This window comes from Taudactylus pleione, unplaced genomic scaffold, assembly GCF_031769625.1.
Source record: "Taudactylus pleione unplaced genomic scaffold, aTauple2 ptg000687l, whole genome shotgun sequence".
In the NCBI taxonomy this organism is placed as follows: Eukaryota; Metazoa; Chordata; class Amphibia; order Anura; family Myobatrachidae; genus Taudactylus; species Taudactylus pleione.
The window spans coordinates 1,171,933-1,185,680 of NW_028285089.1; the positions used below are offsets into that span (position 1 = coordinate 1,171,933).

General features: G+C 46.9%; 1 protein-coding gene across 1 annotated transcript in view; it reads left to right on the top strand.

The window, feature by feature from the left end:
* The window catches only part of RABEP1 (rabaptin, RAB GTPase binding effector protein 1), a 134,551-nt gene that overhangs the window by 110,517 nt on the left and 10,286 nt on the right, over positions 1-13,748 (top strand). Inside the window, exon 16 of the mRNA XM_088456104.1 lies at positions 3,368-3,466. Coding sequence (XP_088312230.1) covers positions 3,368-3,466 — 99 coding nt within the window. The remainder of the gene's footprint in view (positions 1-3,367; positions 3,467-13,748) is intronic.

The window sequence follows — 13,748 nt, forward strand, 5'->3', positions numbered from 1 at the left end:
ACTGGGGGAGCTGCAGTCCCGCAGCCCTTAGGTAAAATCCACCACTGAGGCCAACTATCATTCAATTTTAATTAAAAATATGCCAAGCATGCCATGACAAACAGATAAAACTAATTTCTCATACTTAGCATAGTGTCCTAATGGGATAAGATGCAGGTTAAAAGGCTGAGACTACATTTGTATTACTGTGAGATCATTTATCCTGCCTCTGTGGAGTTCCGGACTATAGATAGACAGTAATTAGTTAGACAATGTTTAGATAGACACCAGATGTTAGACAGTTAATAGTTAGACAAGGATAAAAGTTTGACACAGACAAAAGTCAGACACCCCAAAGTTAGACATGTAATAAGTTCGACAGGTACAAAACATCGACAGGGTCAAAAGTTCGACATGAAAAAGATCGCCACAAAAATGGTCGGCAAATGTATTATTTTTTTTAGGGTTATGTTTAGGGGTAGGCACTTACTGGAGGGTTAGGGTTAGGCACTTACCCCCACAGTTAGGGTTAGGCACCAGGAGGGAGGGTTAGGGCTAGGCACCAAGGGGAGGGTTAGGGTTATGGTGAAGATGAGGGCTAAAAAACAACTACAACAAAAATTGTCGACCTTTTGTACCTGTCGACCTTTTGTACCTGTCGACCTTTTGTACCTGTCGACCTTTTGTACCTGTCGACCTTTTGTACCTGTCGACCTTTTGTACCTGTCGACCTTTTGTACCTGTCTAACTTTTGTACCTGTCTAACTTTTGTACCTGTCTAACTTTTGTACCTGTCTAACTTTTGTACCTGTCTAACTTTTGTACCTGTCTAACTTTTGTACCTGTCTAACTTTTGTACCTGTCTAACTTTTGTACCTGTCTAACTTTTGTACCTGTCTAACTTTTGTACCTGTCTGACTTTTGTTCGTTTCTAACTTTTTTCCCTAACTATTGACTGTTAGTTAGGTATTGACTGGTGTTTATCTAGACATTGTCTAACTAATTACTGTCCATCTCTTATACCACACCTGCCTCTGTGTTTGACTCAACTAATGCACACAGTGCACTTTACTAAACAAGTAGCTATGACTGCCAGTCACTGACTGCCTGTTTAGTTAGAGTACAACTCTCATCATAACATTGGAGCCTGCTGCTGAAAAGGTTAAAGTTTGTGCTAAGGACATAATAATAAGTTATTTCAGATATATAATTCAAGTCTGTAATGAACAGCTTTCAATGTTAAATAAAAAAAAAAAAACTTGCCAAATCTTTATTTAATAAACCACAATTCATTGCCTCCCTTCTGCTGGCTCACGGACTTGTGCAGATGCTAATTAGGTTTATGGCACTTTGTACAGAACATGCTGCTACTCCGGTATATAGGAGTGACACTCCCCAGGCCAACCTTATGTTAAAGAGAAGGGCAAGCCTTCAATGCATAAGGTTCCATACTTTTACCATTATCTGTCTATTGGATCATGGGCTGTACAGTGCATCCGGAAAGTATTCACAGCGCTTCACGTGAAAAGTTTTTTTTGAGAGAGTTTTGCAAATTTAATTAAAAAAAAAACTAAGAAATCACATGTACATAAGTATTCACAACCTTTGCTCAATACTTTGTCGATGCACCTTTGTCAGCAATTACAGCCTCAAGTCTTTTTGGATATGATGCCACAAGCTTGGTACACCTATCTTTGGGCAGTTTCGCCCATTCCTCTTTGCAGCACCTCTCAAGCTCCATCAGGTTGGATGGGAAGCGTCGGTGCACAGCCATTTTCAGATCTCTCCAGAGATGTTCAATTGTATTCAAGTCTGGGCTCTGGCTGGGTCACTCAAGGACATTCACAGAGTTGTCCTGAAGCCACTCCTTTGATATCTTGCCTGTATGCTTAAGGTCGTTGTCCTGCTGAAAGATGAACCGTCGCCCAAGTCTGATGTCAAGAGCGCTCTGGAGCAGGTTTTCATCCAGGATGTCTCTGTATATTGCTGCATTCATCTTTCCCTCTATCCTGATTAGTCTCCTAGTTCCTGCTGCTGAAAAACATCCCCACAGCATGATGCGGCCACCAGCATGCTTCACTGTAGGGATGGTATTAGCATGGTGATGAGTGGTGCCTGGTTTCCTCCAAACATAACGCCTGGCATTCACGCCAAAGAGTTCAATTTTTGTGTCATCGGACCAGAGAATTTTGTTTCTCATGGTCTGAGAGTCCTTCAGGTGCATTTTGGCAAACTCCAGACGGGTTGTCATGTGCTTTTTACTAAGGAGTGGCTTCCGTCTGGCCACTCTACCATATAGGCCTGATTGGTGGATTGCTGCAGAGATGGTTGTCCTTCTGGAAAGTTCTCTCTCCTCAGAGAAATGCTGTAGCTCTGACAGAGTGACCATCGGGTTCTTGGTCACCTCCCTGACTAGGGCCCTTCTCCCCTGATCGCTCAGTTTAGACGGCCAGCCAACTCTAGGAAGAGTCCTGGTTGTGTCGAACTTCTTCCATTTACGGCTGATGGAGGCCACTGTGCTCATTGGGACCTTCAAAGCAGCAGATATTTTCTGTACCCTTCCCCAGATTTGTGCCTCGAGACAATCCTGTCTCGGAGATCTACAGACAATTCCTTGGACTTCATGCTTGGTTTGTGCTCTGACATGCACTGTCAAGTGTGGGACCTTACATAGACAGGTGTATGCCTTTCAAAATCATGTCCAATAAACTGATTTTAACACAGGTGGACTCCAATTAAGTTGTAGGAACATCTCAAGGATGATCAGTGGAAACAGGATGTACCTGAGCTAAATTTTGAGCTTCATGGCAAAGGCTGTGAATACTTATGTACATGTGGTTTTTTTATATATATATTAAATTTGCAAAAAAACTTTTTACACGTTGTCATTATGGGGTATTGTGTGTAGAATTTTGAGGACAAAAATGAATTTATTCCATTTTGGAATAAGGCTGTAACATAACAAAATGTGGAAAAAGTGAAGCATTGTGCATACTTTCCGGATGCCTTGTACATCTGTGAGCCATCCCCTCACATGACATCTTCTCATACAAATAATTAACCCTGCAGATGGACAGTGCACATCAAAGGTCATTCACAGGTCACCATGCTGGTCATTAAAATAAATACACTTAATAAACACAAAGGGTTAAATGTTGCCTAATATAACGTGATCCATGACATAATTGACTCCCACAACATGCTTCATTTTCTGATTGTTGTCCTTTCACTTTACAATGTGTAGCTGTCTATATATTTTTAATGTATGATTACCTTCTTTATTATTTTCTATCATTTCTAAGTTAGAAAGTCACTTTTTGTTCTGCTTAATGACCTTGACATGGCAGCATTCCAAACAGTATAATTGCAGTTGTTTTTGGCAATGCAGCTAGAGTCCACTTTGCAAGAAAGAATGCAAGAACTTCATAATATTCAAGAACTGAAAACGTCCTTAGAAGATCAACTTAGGAAAGAGACATCAAGTAAGGTAAATGTCAAGTCATACCTTTTCACTTCTGTAGCTTAATATTACATTTACTGTAATATATATATATATGTGTGTGTGTGTGTGTGTGTGTGTGTGTGTGTGTGTATATATATATATATATTTATAATACCCCCCCAACTAAGGAGGGTTTGCAGTGTCACCCAAATGGAGTCCGAGAAACAGATTTTACGGCAAGTCCAAAACTTCTATTTTCTCATAAAACCATATGGGGGACACAACTGTACATTTGGAGGTTCCAAAGCTGCCCCTAAGGGACGGAATGCTCAGCAGCCCGGCATAGCTGTCCCACCAAGGCACCATGGTGTACCACCCAAGAAACCCTCAACGACCTGATATGATCAGGAATCAGAACTTTTTCTAAAGTGTATGATTGTTGGATCATAGACTTAATCCATCCTTCAAATGAGGTCTTAGAAACTAACCAACCTCTTTTTGAGTTTGATATAATATCAGGAAAGAGTCTGTCATCCATATAGACAAGCTCCTACCCACATAAATATGCAATGCTCTCACCACATCAAGAAGATGGAAAGACTGATCACTGTCTGGGGAATGTTCCGGTACCAAAGCCAGAATGACTGTCTTGATTGAGATAAAACCGTTACCTGAGTTCAGGCTGACTTAAAGTGCGGCTTTTGCGGGTTCATCACGGCTAATTGGATTGACCCCTTGGATTAGTACAGAGTACTACCCTCTTTACATGAAACATTAGATATGGTGATCTACTTGATAAATGCGTCAACTCTGACACTCAGAGGAAATGGCTAACAGGAAAGAAACTTTTCAAGTAAGAAACTTAGGCCCTCATTCAGAGCCACTCGCTAGCGGCAGTACGCTCGTTCCGAGCGATGTTCGCACATCTGCGCATGCGTACGGTTTTTAGTACGCATGCGCGAACCAGTCAGTGCGGCCGAAAATCATTTGTACGCAATATAGCGAGTGCCTGCTATTTTGAGTGACAGAATAAGGCGTATGTGGGTGGTAACAGGGGAAGGTGCTTGAAAACGGGGAGTGGAGATCCGTTCACAGGCGTGCTTAAAGGTCAAAAACAAGAGATATGGTAAGAACTTACCTTTGTTATCTCTGTTTCTACGAAGTCCATAGGGTCCACAGGGTTGACCTTGGGGTATAGCTGGATCTGGATCCATGGGCACCACGCAGTTAAAGCTTTAGCTGCTCCCAGGATGCACTTGGGTCCGTCCTCCTCTATACCCCGCCCCGGCCACAGCACCTCAGTTGGTAAGCAGCCAAGGCCGGAGGAGGAGACTAAACAGAGAGAAGGAAGACTGGAACACACAAGAAACCATACTCACAGAAATGGGAGACGGAAAACCGGTGACCAGCAACACAGCCCATTTGAAGCCAGGTGCGTCAGGGCGGGCGCCCTGTGGACCCTATGGACTTCGTTGAAACAGAGATGACAAAGGTAAGTTCTTACCATATCTCTTGTTTTCTACTTCAGGGTCCATAGGGGGTCCACAGGGTTGACCTTGGGGATGTCCCAAAGCAGTACAACTAAGGGCGGGGACGCTCCTGTGCTGAAAGGAGTACCCGGCGCCCAAAGGATGCATCCTGAGAGGCGAAGGTGTCAAACGCATAGAACCTCAAAAACGTTTGAATTGAAGACCAAGTGGCCGCCTTACACAGCTGAACAGCAGAAGCGCCACGTCTAGCAGCCCAAGAGGGACCCACAGAACGAGTGGAATGAGCCTTAACAGAGGCTGGCACAGGTAAGCCCTCCTGTGCATAAGCCTCACAAATAACGGAACGAAGCCAACGGGCTAACGTTTGTTTGTTGGCAGGCCAACCCCTCTTGTGAAAACCAAAGAGGATAAACAAGGAATCAGACTTCCTAACCGAAGCCGTCCGGTCTACATAAATTCTAAGCGCCCGGACCACATCTAAGGAAGTCTCACCAGCTGAAAGATCAGGGGACTGAAAAGCTGGCACAACAAGTTCCTGATTAATGTGGAACTTCGAGACCACTTTGGGCAAAAACTCAGGACGAGTGCGGAGCACCGCTCTGTCCTGGTGAAAAATCAGGAAAGGAGGGCGACAGGAAAGCGCCCCCAATTCAGACACCCTCCTGGCCGAAGCAATTGCCAGGAGAAAAACCGTCTTAAATGTCAGCCACTTGAGCTCCACCGCCTCAATAGGCTCAAACGGAGGACCCTGCAGGACCCGTAGCACCACCGCCAAGTCCCAAGGAGCCACAGGAGGCACAAAGGGAGGCTGGATCCTGAGAACACCTTGGAAAAAGGTGTGAACGTCTGGTAGTATTGCAATCCGCCGTTGAAACCACACAGACAAGGCGGACACATGAACCTTCAGAGATGCAAGGCGTAAGCCGAGATCCAATCCTGACTGAAGAAATTCCAAGATCCTAGAAACTCGGAACACCTGAGGATCATAATGTCTGGACTCACACCACTGAAAGTAAGTGTGCCACACTCTGTGATAAATCCGTGCTGAAGCAGGCTTGCGTGCCCTGAGCATGGTACCAATAACCGAACTGGAGAAGCCCCGAGACCTCAAGACGGCTGTCTCAAGAGCCACGCCGTCAAAGACAGCCGACCCAGATCCGGGTAAAGGCAGGGCCCCTGAGACAACAGGTCCCGACGCTGAGGAAGAAGGTACGGAGCGTCGATGGAGAGGCTCCTGAGATCGGAGTACCAAGGACGTCTGGGCCACGCTGGAGCTACCAGCATGAGCATGCCGCCGTCCTGCTTGAATTTCCGCAGAACCCGAGGAAGCAGGGATATCGGAGGAAACATACGCCAGATGAAACGTCCATTTCACCGACAGCGCGTCCACCAGACTTGCGCCTGCGTCTCTTGTCCTTGACCCGTAAACGGGCAACTTGTGATTGTGACGGGAGGCCATCAAGTCCAGCTCCGGCAGTCCCCACCTGTCCACGAGTAGCTGAAACACCTCTGGGTGAAGCGACCATTCCCCGGGATGCACGTCGTGACGGCTGAGGAAGTCCGCCTCCCAATTGAGGACTCCGGGGATGAAGACCGCCGAGATCGCTGGAATGTGACCCTCCGCCCAAGTCAGGATACGAGACACCTCCGACATCGCTGCCTGACTGCGAGTTCCGCCTTGGTGGTTGATATACGCCACCGTGGTGGCGTTGTCGGACTGCACCGACCTCCTGTTGCTGGCGAGCTCCCCGGAGGTACTGCTTCAACATCTCCACCTGACGATCGCTTGCCTGCAAGCACACGGGTGGTTGATAAATTGGAAAAAGTCCTCCCTGATTCCACAGAGTTCTGGGGTCCATGGTGTCGACATTCGACATGGTGGAATTTGCCCAGTTCCATTCCCGGCCCCTGCAGGGGCTGATTCTATCAGAATGGAACGGGTTACCTCACCGGATCCGCTCTCAGGTGCTGGTGTTGTCTCCGGACGTTCGGCAATCAACCACCAAGGCGGAACTCGCAGTCAGGCAGTGATGTCGGAGGTGTCTCGTATCCTGACTTGGGCGGAGGGTCACATTCCAGCGATCTCGGCGGTCTCGCCAGAATGATGGAACGTAACGTTTCCATCCTGAACTTGGGAACTCTGAGGAATTTGTTCAGAGACTTCTAGTTGAGAATAGGGCGATGAGAACCATTGGGTTTCTGCACCAGAAACAGAGACGAATAATACCCCGTCCCTCGTTGTGATAGAGGAACGGGAACAATGACCCCTGCTTTCAGCAAGGACTCTATAGCCTCCTAAACCTGTAACGCCTTGGTCTTGTCCTGAGAAGGACTTGTGCAGAAAAACTGGTGGGGTGGTCTGTGCCGAAAAGACAGGGCGTACCCCTGGGAGACCACTTCTCGAACCCAGGCATCCGTGGTGGTATTGTGCCAGCACTGGGCAAATAGAAGAAGTCGGCCTCCCACTCTGAGGTCCCCCAGAGGGAGGCCCGTCCCATCAGGCCGCAGGTTTATCTTCCTGCTTGGAAGAAGGGCGCCGAGCACTCCAGGCTTGCTTCTTGGGTTTAGAGGCAGTCTTACTCGCAGACTGTCTCGGGAAGGACTGACCTTTCGCCTTACCCTGAACCCGAAAGGAACGAAAAACTGAACTCCGAACCTTAGCAGGCAGTGCCGCCGAAGGGAGGAAGGCCGACTTGGATTTAGCCAGGGTGTCCACTATTTTGTCCAAGTCCGGACCAAATAGTAATTCCCCATTGAAAGGTAAGGCCTCCAGACCTTTCTTTGAATCAGAGTCCGCTCTCCAGGACCGCAACCATAAGGATCGGCGGGCAGACACCGCTACAGCCGATACCCGCGAGGTCAGCAGACTAGCATCTAAAGAAGCTTCTCCAATGTAAGAAGCAGCGTCCCTCATTTGTCCCAACAACGCCCGCTGGACATCCGGAGCGTCGTCCGGGAAGGTATCTTCCAATGCATTGGCCCACCCCTCAATGGCCTTGGCCACCCAGGAGATGGCCATGGACGGTCGGGCCACCGCCCCGGAGAGGGAGTAAATAGACTTTAAGCAAGTCTCAACTTTCCTGTCCGTGGGATCCTTCAGCGAGGATATAGACGGTAATGGTAAGGTGGCGCCGGGTGACATGGGAATCCACCGCCGGTGGAGTTTCCCATTTTTTACAATGTGCCTCAGGGAAGGGGTAATTAGAAGCCAACCGCTTCTGAGGAAGGAATCTCTTACTGGGCGCCTGCCAAGCTACCGCCATATGATCCGTCAACTGATCCGACAGGGGAAACACCGCAGAAGCCACCTTAGTTTTTTTTAAACTAGGAAACTTCGACTTAGGAACCGGTGCCTCATCCTCTATAAGAAGAATAGCTCGCACCGCCCTAACTAGTGCTCGCACATTAATGGACGACTTGGTATCCATTTCCTGGACCGAGGCGTCCGAGTCAGTGTCATCAGGGACCTCCCCATCATCTGAGGAACCCTCTGAGTCCGATACCTGAGCAGCCCGTGTCATGAGTGGGCGTTTTGAAATCCTAGAAGGCATGTCAGTCTGCAACATTGACTGAAAAGCCGAGGAAGCGGCCGCCAAATTTTGCACGGAGTTGGAGAGCACATCCACCCATGGTGGAGGAGTCGCCATAGGGGCCTGAAAAGGTACCACAGGCTGCTGCGGCACAGGGGAAGCCTGGATATACATAGGCAACCCCGCATAGGGACCTACTGATTGAGACCCAGGAGGACTCCGCAATAACTGCAGGACACCCGGGGAATGGGGGATGGTCGGCTGGGGCAACACCCTAGTAGGGAGAGCAGTCGGGACCAACAGATGGTCCGCAATAGACACCAGCACTTGAGAAAACATCGCCCACGGTGGTTCCTGCGCCAGAGAAGGTCTGGATGGGCCAGGAGCCACCTGGCATCGACTACACAGGCCATCCTGTGACAAATCCTCCCTATCTACTCCTGCAGAACAGCGTCCGCAGGAGGCCAACACCGGAGCCACTGAGCGCTCAACCTCCTCGTCTGACATGACAGAATATATTATATAGTCAAAAAATATATCTGGCAACAGGGCAGAAGAAAACGCACTCACCGGTGTGCTAAACAACAGCCCACAATACGGCACTGTGTAGCACACAACTGTATGTGACGGACCTCACAAATACGTGATTTATATAGGTGAGGTCTGCAGAAACGCCCCTCCCCCACACACCTGTAGGGCTTGTAGGAGAAGTAAAGAGATAGGTATAAGCTGACAGTAAGCGGAAAATAAGCACAGACAGGCAGCACTAGCAAAAGTCACATACCATGCAGGAAGATATACTCACTGCACCTTTCCACTACAATCAACCTGCCCAGATTCAGTGTCTGGGAGGGCTATAGTGCTGTGTACACTGTCCTTATATCGGGGGAGAGGTACACAGGGGGACCGGTCCGCGTGCTCCCTGAAGATCTGCGCTGCCACTTGTAGAAAATGGCCCCCAGAGACCTCAGAGGAGGAGTGGCCGTGTAACTGCAGCTCAGCGACGCCAGACTCCGTGCTGAAAGGCGCGCTGAGCTGAGGGGAGGAGCCGCTGACAGGGAAGGCTTCCTCCCCTGGCTAGCACATTAACCCCAGGGCTTGCCGGCATCCCGCTTGCCATATATCCCTGGTGGTCTAGTGGTCCCACGGGTTATTCCTCCTCAGAGGGGGAGCCCGCCGCCACCGCTAGCGGCCCCCGGTCTGTCCCCTAGGACCGGGGGCAAAGGACTGCATGTGCAGGCAATACCCGCGAGCCGCCGCTAATCGGCGACTCGCGGCTTACCTTGTCCCCAGCGACTCCGGCAGCAGTCCAGGGAGGGACCCAGAGTCCGGCTAGTACGGACTCTGGCCTCCCGCCGCGATCCCCAGTGCAGTACTGGCGTCGCGGCGCCAGCGGGGAAGGAGAGCGGCAGCGTGGGCGTCTGCATAGACAGCCCGTCGCTGCCACACTAGAGCCTCTGTTTTAAAATAAAAATCTAACAGGCTCTTTTTTTTTTTTTAAATAAAAATAGAAAGCTTTTGGGGGCTGCTCCTGCAGCCCCCCTGCGCAGGTGACCCGACTCCGGCCGGGCACCAACTCAAACTGAGGTGCTGTGGCCGGGGGCGGGGTATAGAGGAGGACGGACCCAAGTGCATCCTGGGAGCAGCTAAAGCTTTAACTGCGTGGTGCCCATGGATTCAGATCCAGCTATACCCCAAGGTCAACCCTGTGGACCCTGAAGTAGAAACGGGCGTTTTATGGGTGTGCATAATTAATATAGCAGCATCAATGACCACGTCACTTGTTTTTTTTTAACTCAGAACTGCTCGCAAAATAGCGGTTGAAAAAACCAACCACAAGAATAGCGAGCAGTTCATATCCTTTTCGATGTACTCGATTAATCTAATAAATAGCGGACATGACGTATGGTGCGAGCGGCCAGGGGGCGTTTTTATGAAATAAAAGAGCGTATGTTTTGCTCGCTCGTTCAGACTTAGAGGTGTGAACAGACTGCAATGTGCGAACGGATCATTTGCATAGCCAGCCCTTGTTTTTGAACGAACGAACGCAAATAGCCAACGGCTCTGAATGAGGGCCTTAATCCACAGATTTACGTTTTTCAAATGGAGCCTTGTTAGAAAGGTAAGATGTAAACCTAATTTTAGACTTTTTTGCTAAATAGAGAGTAAACAAGACATTCTGAATGAGGAAGGGGAAACATTTCTCTTTTTACACCACTAAATATGTTTTACACACCCTATGGTAAATTTTTGATGAGCATGTTTTCCTGGCTCTTATCATTATTTGGATAACTTTATCTGAAAACTTTTTTTTTTTCTAAGAATCATGGTCTCAACATTCCTGTTGTTAAAGACAAACTGGTTAAGTCCTGGTGAAAAGAAGGGGGACCCTGACTTTTCTGAATGGTAGACCCCACAATGGTTCTGCGGACATGTCTGTATGCCATGCTCTTCTGGGCCGATCTGGAGCAATTAGAGTGGTTGGAACCCTGTGCTTGTTGATCTTTCTTAGAATTTGTTGGAGCATGGGAATTGTTGCAAATATATAAACTAGATTGAAATGCCACGGAATCGTCATGGCATCCACCCAAAAGCCTTTGCATCCTGAGTTCTTGTGCAATAACAATCCACCTTGTGATTCAGCCGAGAAGACATCGTGTCAACCTCCGGCTGAACCCACCTGTGCACTATATGTTGGAAAATTTCTGTATATAGGGACCATTCTCCTGGATGAATGTGCTGACGACTTAAGTTGGCTACACATTAGAACAATGTGTAGCCGGCCAATCTGCCGGGGGCGACGGGGACCCTGCAAAAATATATATACAATGCAGGGGGTGACTGCATAATGTTAGATGCAATGCTGCATTTAGCATGGCATTGTACATGGTATCTTCTGATTGACTGTGCAGCACGGTCAACCAGAAGATATCTCATGAGATTGCAGGAGCGCGCATTTTGGGCATAAATAGTTAACGATATGCCCAATTTGTTGTTCAGATTTGCCCGGAATTGACAAATCGGGCTGATATCATTTTAGTGTGTACCCAGCTTTAGGAAGGCAGCCTCATAATTTTCTACCCCTGGTATGTATACCGCAGAAATTGTAGAAACATTGCGTTCCCCATCGCATAATCCTGACTGTTTCCTTTATTGCTAGAGAACTTTTGGTTCCTCCTCGATGATTTATGTATGTAACAACTGTTGCGTTTGCAAGTTGGTTCTGCCCTTTAAGAAAAGTTGAGCTCTCTTCAGTGCCAGAACGAATTTCGAGCACATTGGACTCCTTTAGAAACAACTTTTCTAATCAGAGACCCTGAAATTCGAGCAACAAATGTACTGCTCCCCAACAACAGAATCTGCATCCATCGATACCACCACCCAATTCCAGATGGAAAAAGGACATCCTATTCTGCAACTTCAACCAACATGGTAGAAAGTGTCGAACTTTGAGAGACAGGCAAAAAACTCGAGATGCCAAAAAAGGATTGGATCTTGACCATCTGGCTAAGATCTTGGTCTGCAAAATTCTTGAATAAAGTGTGCACCGCTTTGAAGCATGAAAGAATCCTGCACTGGAAAAATGGACACTTGCTTGTGAGTCTACAGTAACTTAACTTGTGACTGTAGCAGTTGAATATTTTCCAATGGTAGAAAAACTTTCTGGCGTGTAGTGTTGAATAATTGACCCAGAAAGACCATGTTTTGAGCTGGAACCAAATGGGATTTTGGATAATTTATTATCCATCCATTTGACTGTAGTGTTTTTGCTGTTAGATGAGAAAGAAGAAGTTCTGCAGAACTTGCTTTGATGAGAATATTTTTTTAAGTAAGGGATGACTGTCACTACTTTGATTCTCAAAAGAGCCACCATGACAGCCATCACCTGAGTAAATATTTTGGGTGCATTGGCTAATATGAACGGGAGAGCCCTGAACTGAAAATGTTCGTTCTCCACCGCATACCTTAGAAGACTCTGATGACTGGCCCACACAGGTATGTGGACATATGTGTCTTTGATATCTAGGGACATTAGAAATGTGTTCCTTTCCATAGAATTGATCACTGAGTACATGGATTTGATCCGGAATGTGTTCACTCATTAATAACGATTTAGATATTTTAGATTTAAAATTGGTCTGAAAGATCTGTTTGTTTGTTGTTTTTTTTTTTACCAAAAACAGTTGGGAATAATAGCCCAATTCCCGATGATCTCTGGTAACTGGTACAATGACTGCTGCTGAACTCAGAGTCTGAATGGCTTTTAATAACTGTTGTCTCTTGACTTGGTCTTTGGGAATTGGAGTCTGCAAAAATCTTTTAGGAGGAAGCCAAACAAGGTTTAAAATATATCCTCTTGAAAACTTCACGCAGACCTGACCTCTTGGAAGCCACTTATTTTCTGGCTGGGCAGAATCATTGCCATCAACATGAATATTCTTCCCAAATGGCATTATCTATTCTAGACCCTCCCCATAGCCGTTCCCCACTCTCTCCTCCATAAAATCCAAAACCGCAATTACCTGCTTTATTTGGGATGGCAAACTAAAATATCACTTCTCTCCACAATAGGGGCCATGTGTTTACCAAAGTGTGGGCTCCATAGCTCTCCTATGAAGGCATCCCACACCCTTGGCCCCTATACTTCCTCTGTTGGACCCATACACGGCATGGAGGGCCGTCCTCCTCACTTCACCCTTTTCTTGCTCTTTTACCTTGAATAGATACTCTTCTTCGTCTCCATAATATCATCTTCTGCACAACATATGATGCTCCTCAAGATGCTTTGTCTCCTCAAGTAGTCCTGTCCCCCTCCCTTATACTTACACTGCCCCCTGCCTACCCCCCTATACATTGGTTCTATTTATATGTTCTGATTTCTTTTATATTTTTTATGTTAAAAAATATTGATGCTATCTGCATTCACATGTCTGTTCATATGTTCAGTATGTCTACTCTCATGAGCTCTTTAAATTAAAAATGTAAAAAAATGTATATATATCCTCTTGAAATTATTTTGTTTACCCATTCGTCGGAAGATGACTTGATCTACTCATATTGAAAACATAGGAAGATTTTTCCAATGACTTTGGTCCAGGGCGTTTTCCAGACCAAGGATGTCTTTCCCTCTGGGAATTTCCTCTGTTGTTAGAAATGTCACCCCAACTCCGAAAACCTCTTCCCCTGTCTAACTGACAAAAGGACTAGAAACATTGAGCTCTAGACTTAGGGGCATTGACTGGTAGAAAGGAACTTTTTCCTCCAGTAGCATGAGAAATTATTTTGTCCAATTCTGGCCCAAAAAGA